Source organism: Alligator sinensis, unplaced genomic scaffold (assembly GCF_000455745.1).
Source record: "Alligator sinensis unplaced genomic scaffold, ASM45574v1 scaffold1426_1, whole genome shotgun sequence".
Taxonomy (NCBI): Eukaryota; Metazoa; Chordata; order Crocodylia; family Alligatoridae; genus Alligator; species Alligator sinensis.
Window position 1 is genome coordinate 237,813 of NW_005843250.1, and position 8,875 is coordinate 246,687.

Genomic DNA, 8,875 nt, shown 5'->3' on the forward strand with positions numbered 1-8,875 from the left:
GGGTGCTGGGGGGCCGCCACGGCCCGGAGAGAGGTAGGAGCCCCGATGTCCGTTGGGCGCAGGCGTGCGGGGGCGGGAAGGGACGTCCAGTCCAGTCCAGTCCAGTCCAGCCCCCGCTCCCAGCAGGACCAGCCCCAACTAGACCGTCCCAGCCGGCTCTTAAACACCTCCAGGGATGGAGACTCCACTGCCTCGTCCCCAGGATCCCCCGCTCCCCTTGCTGCACCTGGAGCCCCTCGCTCCTTGTCCTGTCGTCTGCCCCCACTGAGCACCGGCCAGCTCCACCCTCCTTGCAGCCCCCCTGCAGGGAGTTGAGGGCTGCTGTCAAATCCCCCCCTTGGGCTTTTCTCCTCTAGACTCAGTAAGCCCAGTTCCCTCCGCCTCTCCTCGCAGGTTGTGCGCCCCAGCCTCCGAGCCGTTTTCATCGGCCCCCGCTGGGCTCTCTCCAGCTTGTCCACATCCTTGCTGGAGTGGGGGGCCACAACTGGACACGGTTTTGGACTGGTGCCAGGGGTGGGGACCCCGCTATAGGAGGAACCCGGCACCTGGGGGTAACCCCACTGCCTGAGGAAGCTGGTGTCCGGGGTGATTCATGACAAAGGCATCATTTCCTGGGGTTCAAGCCCATTCCAGCTGGGGCCAGATGTGGGGCTCATGTCCCCAGGGGAGAGCCTGCCGAATGGCTGGGTTCCCTGGGAGGGGAGAGGAGGGGTTGTGGGGGGGGCTGGATCCTCTGGGAGAGGAGCGGGGACAGGTGGATTAGACCAGGGAGGGGCTGGGAGCTGAGATGCCTGGGTTTTATGGGAGAGGAGTGGTGCACACACATGCACACGTATGTGTGGTTGGGCAGTAGAAGGGGGTTGGGAGCCTGGGTCCTCTCCCAGCACTGGGAGGAGAGTTGGGGCCTGGTCAGCTAGACCAAGGGGTTTGGCAACCTGGACACTTAGGTTCTCTGGAAGAGTCTCAGTGTTGTGGGGGCTGCGGGAGTGTCCATCTGTGCAAGTGAGCATCCCAGATGCTTGGGTTGAGTGTGCATACACGTGCATGTGTGTATGCACTGGCAGGGGTGGGAGTCTGGACCCCTCCCAGACACCTGGGCTTTCTCTTCACTCACAGACGTCTGGATCTACCCTGGTGAGAACGTGGTGGGACGCCTCCCCAGCTGCCCCGTGCACCTGCCGGTGCCCTCCGTGTCCAAGCTGCATGCAGTGATTGAAGCACCAAGGCCTGGGCCTGGATACCCACACCTGCTCTGGGACCGTGGCAGCCTCAATCGCACGCGGCGCGGCCGTGCCGTGCTCCAGCCCCACGTCCGCTACACTCTGGCCCACGGCGACACCCTGCTGTTTGGCGACGTGGGCTGCCAGTACTTCCTGCTGCCCCCCGGGGAATCTGCAGCCTCCCCCCTGCACTGTCTGACCGTGGAGGAGACACCAACCCCATGCAGGCGTAGGTTGGGTGCTGGGGCCCAGTTGGCTCAGGAGTCAGAGGTGAAGAAAAAAAGATGGCGTGGAGGTGAGTGGACAGGTTTTTCTAGGGTCTACAGTAACAAAGTGGATGGTGGTGGGGGTTACTGTAGGCCCTATAAATAACAAGGGAGCTGTGGGGAGGTTTGATAGAGTCCATTATAACATGAGGGATGAGGGGGATTTTAGTAGGGCCTGTAGGAGGAGGGCTGGCGGGGGTGGTGGTGGAGTCCATAACAACAAGGGCTGGGTGGGGGGGTTGGTAGGGCCTATACAAGGAGCTGGGTGCATTCTGGTAGGATCTATAACAACAAGGGGGCTTTGGAGGCTTTGGTAGGGCCTGTAACAACAGGGAGCTCCCTGGTGTGTGTGTGGCGGGGAGGGAGGGAGATGGTTGTAGGCCCTACAATAAGACGACGGCTGTGGGCGGGGCTGAGGCTGGTACTTCTTGAAGGTCCTATCATAACAAAGGGGCTAGGGGTGGCGTTGTGGCAGTGTAATAAGTGGGCCAGTCCAGGGCGTGTAAACATTGGCCCGCTCACTTGTCCTGGGCAGTCCACCCACCTGCCTCCCCTGCCGCACTTTTGATGTCTTTGTTTTTCCCAGGTGGGAGGCTACCCATTTCATTGCCAAGGGCGCATACACAGCTCTGAGTCTTCCCTTGTATCCCATGCCTCGTAGCTGACATCCAAATTCACAAATGCTCCTGGCTCCCTTGCCGAGCCGTACCACCTGGCGTCACCCGGTCTAGAAATCCCTGGGCCTCCACCCTGCAGCCCTCACTCCCTGGGCCCCTGGAGCCTCAACACCCGGCTCCTTAGCGAGCCTCAGGCCTCACTTAGTGGACCTGGGCCGCATCCAGGCCCCCTTCTCATGGCCTGGACCCCACCTCAAGCTCCACACAGTGGGCCGTGGCCCTGCACATTTCTGTTGGGGTGTGCTCCCCTAGCCTTTCCCCTCCACAGGGTCACCCACACGGCAGCAGGGGCTGAGGCTTTCTGGCATCTCATACTCACGCTTCACTGGGGAGGCACAGGTGTGGCAATTCTTGGAAGTTGCCCCACTGCACCATGCTCCTCAGCAGGGCATAGTTTTAAGGTCTAGGAACCTCCTCCATCCCTATAGTCCCTGCTCTGTACCTCCAAGCTGTTCCAGGAACAGAAGCTGGCTGGGTGACATTGCTCCTTCAGCCCCTGCAGCAATTGCTTATATTGCTCTGGGGCCTTGCCTTATACCCAGGCTCTCCACCAATCAGCCAGCCTTCTGTCTGACATGTGACCACCTGCTTGGGCCTGCTCCCACCTGCAGGCTGTTTGCTCAAACCCCTGTGGGTGACAGGCACACCCTGTGTTCCGTCACAGCTAGGCCCTATAATAACATGGGAACCAGGGCTGAGGTTAAGGCTGGTTTGGGGGGCCCTAGTTGGAGCCAGGGACGGGACTGCAGGTTTTTTTGGCCTTATAACGGTGGGGGCAGGGAGCGGATGATGGCTGTGCCCCAGGCTCCAGCCCCACGCTGTCACTGACCTGTCATCCTGGCCCCTGCCCCTCCAGCCACTACCCCATCCCATCTGCCCAGATGTGCCCTGCCCAGGGGAGTTCTGGCCAGTCTCTATGGAGACCCCACCTACCTGCTCCGTCCGGCACCCCTGGTGGTGGATGCAGGACAGATGGGCCAGGGTGCCTGGGCAGCGGGCCCGATCTGGCAGCAGTGGTAAAACTAGCAGTGGCATTTAGAAGAAGCCACCGCCATATGGGCTGCTGGAAAGTGGAGACTGGCTGCCACGCCACCCCCACTTCCACATCACTCTGCGCGTGGGAGGAGCAGAACTGGCTGCACACCCCCTGGCCCCGGCTTCCCCTTGGCTCACGCAGGACCAAGGTACCCACTGGCCCATGGACCATATTTGGCCACCTTTGCCCTATCATTACAATGGAGCTGGGCTGGGCTTGGGGTTTGTGTTAGGTAGATAATGACAGAAGTGTTGCTCCTAGAATTCGTCTTACCAGAGACCCCCAAGGTTTGACACGGCCCCTTGTCCGATTTGGTATCAAGCTAACTTTAATAGCAATCTCTAGGCTTTATCATATGTTTCCTTCCCATAATACAACCTGGCAAGGGTTTTCTTCAGATGTTACAGCAGCAACCTTCAGTGGTACCGGCCTCAGATTCTCTGCTGGGTGTGTGGGATGTTAGTTTCTGGATTCCTTGTTGTTCGAACAAGAATTTCAAGGTTGCTCCTGTCTCCCCAGGGTGGCAATACAAACGCACACTGTCTCTTTGTTTGTCCGCTACTTTTGTAACTTTCTCACTTCAAATTGTCCATTCTCAAGTTTCTTACCTCATCTTTGTAGATAAGGTGCTCCAATCCTGTTCCTTCTTTGGTTTCTTTTCCTTTTTTAGGGAACCTACTGTCTCTGGTTAGCCCACCGTACCAGTCATAGCACTCATTTTTCCCAGTGCCTTATGATGCACTCTGTATAATTTAATTGCTTAGTCCCGGGAAGGCCTAAAGTTATACTAAGAGCGTGTTTGCCTGCTACAAGAGGAGCCAGCCCAGGACTGGGTGGTTTTGTAGGCCCTACAATAACAAAGCAGCCGGGCTTAGGGCTGGGACTTGTTTTAGGTCCTATAATAACAGTGGAGGCGGGGCTGGGGCTTAGACTGGAGTATGTTTGAGGCCCTACAATAACAAAGGAGCTAGGTTTGAGGGTGTGGCCAGAGCTGAGGGTTTGTACTGACCCTATAATAAGGAGGCTGGGGTTGGATTTTTTATAGGCCATACAACAACAATGGAGCCGGGGCTGGAACTGGGGTTTTCTGTAGACCCTATAATAACAAGGGAGCCCAGGGCTGGTGCTGGGCGTTTTTGTCGGCCCTATAATATCAAGAGAGTCGGAGCTGGGGCCAGGGTTTTTGTAGGATCTATAATAGTGCTGGAGCTGGAGCTCGGTCTTTTGGTAGGCCCTACAATAACAAGCAGATCCCAGTAGGAATAGGGGGGCTGGGGCTGATCAGGGTGTTTGAGTGCACAGACCCCACATCCTGCCCCTTCCCCCATCCCGGTATCGGGTTCTCCCCAGCTGACACCTGCCTGCTCCCATCCAGGGTCAGAGGCCTGCACACAGGGCAGCGGCAGCCTAGGATCTCCGCCCCCCAACACTGTGGTGCCTGAGAGGTATGTGTCCAGATGCCTGGGATCTCTGGGAGGGGCCTGGGGGTTGGGGTGGAAACAGGGGTGCTGGGAACCCAGATGGCTGGGTTTTGTCTGCGGGGAGTGGGGGCTGAGTTGTGAGAGCAGGGGGAGCACGAACACCTGGATTCCCTGGGAGGAGAGATGAAGGGTTGTGGGGTGAGCCTAAGGGGCTGGGAGCCTGGACACCTGGGTTTTCTGACCCGCCCTATGCCCCTGACCCTCTAGTGACGAGGAAGCTGAGGATGCCCCCAGCCCTTCCTCCCACCTCTGCTTCAATACCCAAGGAGGGGCAGCGACACCGAGGGGCTGGGCACCTCCCTCTGCCCCAGAGTTGCTGGATGTGGAGCCCCCAAGCCAGGATCCAGATGTGCCGGGATCAAAGACCTGTGGTTGGGAGCTCCTGGCAGGGGACATACACATGGACACAGAGGGGACCAAGGATCCAGATGTTGTAGGTTCCCAGAGCCGTCTGTCTGTGATTGAAGTGGCTGGCAACACAGGTGCGGAAGACAGAGAGGGGAATCCAGATATTGTGGTTTCCCAGGGCCGACGGCCCTCCTCTGAAGCAGACAGCAATCCAGATGTGGAGGATGGGTTTGGGGTTCCAGATGTTGTAGGTCCACCAAGCCATCAGCCTGCCATTGAGGTGTGCAGCGGCACAGCTGTGGAATATGTTAACAGGAAGCCAAGTGTTGAGGTTCCCCAGAGCTGTCAGCCTGCTGTCCAAGCGGCGAGTGACACACGTGTGGAGGTCGAGGGTGGGGTTCCAGATGTTGTAGATTCACAGAACCGTCGGTCCACCAGGGAGGTAAGCAGCAAAACAGCTGCGGAGAATGGGGATGGGAATCCAGATGTTGAGGTTCTCCAGAGTCCTCATCTAACTGTTGAGGTGGGCAGAGACACAGATGTGGAGGATGGTGATGGGATTCCAGATGTTGTGGTTGCCCAGAGCCATTGGCTCCCCATTAAGGTGGGCAGTAACACAGCTGCAGATAATGGTGATGGAAATCCAGAAGTTGAGGATCTCCAGAGCTTTCGGCCAGCTGTTGCTGCAGACAGTGACACAGATGTGGAGGAGGTGGATGGAAATCCAGATGTAGCTGGTACCCAGAGGCATCGACTGGCCCTTGAAGTGGGCAGTGATACTGATGTGGAAGAGGCAGATGGGCATTCAGATGTTGCAGGACCTCAGAGCCATCGGCCCTCCATGAAGCGGGGTAGCCACACAGCTACAGAGAACGTTGGTGGGAATTCAGGTGTTGTGGTTCCCCAGGACTGTCGGCCAGCTGATAAAGTGGGAAGCAGTACAGATGTGGAGGATGGCGATAAGATTCCAGATGTTGTAGGTCCACATAGCCATCAGCCTGCTACTAAGGCATGCAGTGACACACCTGTGGAAAACAGTGATGTGAATCCTGATGTTGAGGCTCTCCAAAGCCATCAGCTGGCCTTTGAAGTGGGCTGTGACACAGATGTGGAGGACAGTGATGGGATTCCTGATGTTGTAGGTTCACAGAGCTGTTGGCCCACTGTGAAGGTGGGCAGCAACAGAGCTGTAAAGAACGGTGATGGGAATCCAGATGTTGTGGCTGCCCAGAGCAGTTGGCCCACTGTTGAGGTGGACAGTGATACAGATGTGGAGGACAATGACAGGATTCCGGATGTGGCAGGGCCCCAGAACCATCGGCCAGCCACTAAGGTGGGCAGCGACACAGCTGTGGAGCGCATTAATGGGAATCCAGACGTTGAGGTTCTCCAGGGCCATCAGCCCACAATTGGGATGGACAGTGATACGGATGTGGAGGATGGGGATGGGATTCCAGATGTTGTAGGTCTCCAGAGCCATCAGCCTGCCACTAAGGTGGGCGGCAACCTAGATGTGGAGAATGTGAATGGGAAGCTAGATGTTGAAGTTCCCCAGGGCCATCAATCCAACATCAGGGTGGACAGTGATACAGATGTGGAAGGTGGGGATGGGATTCCAGATGTTATAGGTTCCCAGCGCCATCAGCCTGCCACTAAGGTGGGTGGCAACCCAGCTGTGGAGAATGATGGGAACCCAGATGTTGAAGTTCTCCAGAGCTGTTGGCCCACTGTTGAGATGGACAGTGATACAGATGTGGAGGATGGTGATGGGCTTCCAGATGTGACAGGTCCCCAGAGCCATCGGCCTGCCTTTAAAGCGGACAGCGACACCGATGTGGAGGTGGATGAGATTCCAGATGTTGTGGGTCCACCCAGGCATCAGCCAGCTGTTGAGGTGGCCAGCAACACAAATGTGGAGAATAGTGATGGGAATCCAGAAGTGGGAGTAGCGGCCAAACCGGCTGCAGCACCTCCCCAGGCTCTCCAGCCCCTCGAACCTGGGGCTCCTGATCCAGATGTGGAGGCCCCCCAGCCCCACTCATCCCCTTGGCCAGCATCTGGGGACAACAGTGAGACTGATGCCAAGGGTGAGTGAGGGGACTGCCTCCTGCCCCCCGTCCCTGCCCGCACCCAGATGCCTGGGCTCTGTCCTCTATCCCCTGGGCAAGGGCCCTCAATGACCCTCCCCTTCCCTCCCGGAGGCCTGGGTTCCACCCCCATCCCTGTGGGGAGGGCCTTGAATGGCTGCCCCTCCACCAGACACCTGGGTTCCAGACCCTCATCCACCCCTGCACACCTGGGTTCCCGGAGTCCAGTACCCACTGCCACCAGCTTTGATGGGTTTGGTGGACGCATGCCGGCAGGGTGCCTTGCAGTGCACGCTGGGATAGCACCACAGCCTCCCTCTCACCCCCTTGCAGATGACCCCGACCTGGCACTGCAGGCCACCCAGTGCTACCTGGACAGCAAGGCTGGAGCCTCTGGTAGGATGCCTGGGTTTCTCTCCGGGTTGGGGTGGTGGAGGGGGGCTGAGAGTCCGGATGCCTGGGTTAGCTGGGAGGGGAGTGGGGACTGGTGGGTATAAGCAGGGGAGTTGGGAGCCCAGACACCTGGGTGTCTCACTCTCCATGTGGGTATCCCAGCTGCCACCCATGTCCCACATTGTGGTGAGGGTGGAGGGGTGCAAAATGGGGGATTGTGGTTAGTTCCCCTCCCCAGCAGTCCCCAGCCTGGAGGAAGAGGCCACCCAGAAGTTCTCCCAGGAGCGGGCTGGGAGCCCGGACATCTGGGTTCTCTGTCTGGGTCCTGGGCACCTGGGACGGGGCAGCGCTGGACACAGCTTCTGTGTAGGGGGAGCTGGGTTTTCCATGGGCACATACCTGGGTACCCTGAACTGCTGGCTTCTGTGTTTCTGCCCATCTGCCCTGAGTGCCTGGGCTCTGGATGCCTCACCTGGAAAGGGACAGAAGCATTGGGTAAAGCAGAGTTCAGGTCAGAGCCACCCTTGAGGGAGGGGGAGACAAGCTGGGGAGGAACCCAGGTGTCCCGGCTCCCAGCTTTCCCCAGCCCCCACCCCCTGCCCAGAGATCCCAGGCATCCCTGTGGGCTCTTACCCTGCACCCCATCTAGCCCCTTAGCTCCCTCTTCCCCTGCTAAGGACCCCAGAGTCCATGCTCCCAACCCCCCGGCTCTTACCTCCCCCCCCCCCCTTCCCCGAGAGCCCCGGCTCTTGGGCCTGCCCACTATGAATTTCCATCAAAAGAGAGTTTGCTCATTGGTTTCTTTTTTAACACATATATTACCAAAAAGCCTTCATATAAACCCTGGAAAGGTGCTATTTACATTACCACTCAAAACTAGAGTGAATTGCATTGATGCAAAACACATTGAACTAAATTGGGGAATCAACACTAGTAACTGGCTGAGGTGGGAGCAAAGCCCTGACATAGGTTCATGAGCTGCTTTCTATATCTAATGGTGCAATTATTTTCTCCAAGGGAATTTACTTCCATTTTCTCATGGCTTTCATTTAAATAGGTTGTCTTATTCCAACCCTTCTAAAATGTATGCAAGCTGTTGTGCCTTGGCAGAAAAAGCATGCTCCTCTTGTGTGTTTTTTGTTTGAATGCATAAACATGCAGTTATCTTAGCATGTCCTATTATATTGATTCATTTCTCTGAAGCTTGGTAAGTGGCCCTGGAAAGTCATCTCTCTGGCAACATAAATATTCACACAAACAAAAGCAAGATATTAAACAGTATACACATCTGACACATGTGCATGAGAAAGAGGAGCTTCCGTATTGTAGAGCGAAGCAGTTTGGGGGAAGGGGAGATCTTCAAAAGG

General features: G+C 57.1%; 1 protein-coding gene across 1 annotated transcript; it reads left to right on the forward strand.

Moving 5' to 3' along the window:
- The first annotated feature begins 6 nt into the window (after positions 1 to 6).
- Positions 7 to 8,219, forward strand: LOC102383417 (mediator of DNA damage checkpoint protein 1-like). Its single transcript, XM_006038098.3, has 5 exons — positions 7 to 33; positions 1,117 to 1,515; positions 4,575 to 4,644; positions 4,888 to 7,115; positions 7,449 to 8,219. The coding sequence occupies exons 4-5, from the start codon at positions 5,081 to 5,083 to the stop codon at positions 7,610 to 7,612; spliced, it is 2,199 nt and encodes a 732-aa protein (XP_006038160.3). The 5' UTR covers positions 7 to 33; positions 1,117 to 1,515; positions 4,575 to 4,644; positions 4,888 to 5,080; the 3' UTR covers positions 7,613 to 8,219.
- Positions 8,220 to 8,875: the final 656 nt, after the last annotated feature.

Bases quoted from the DNA above. Each gene is read 5' to 3' on its own strand.
- LOC102383417 (XM_006038098.3), top strand. From the start codon at position 5,081: ATGGACACAGAGGGGACCAAGGATCCAGATGTTGTAGGTTCCCAGAGC. The intron at 7,116-7,448 runs GTGAGTGAGGGG...ACCCCCTTGCAG, and splicing joins CAGTGAGACTGATGCCAAGG to ATGACCCCGACCTGGCACTG.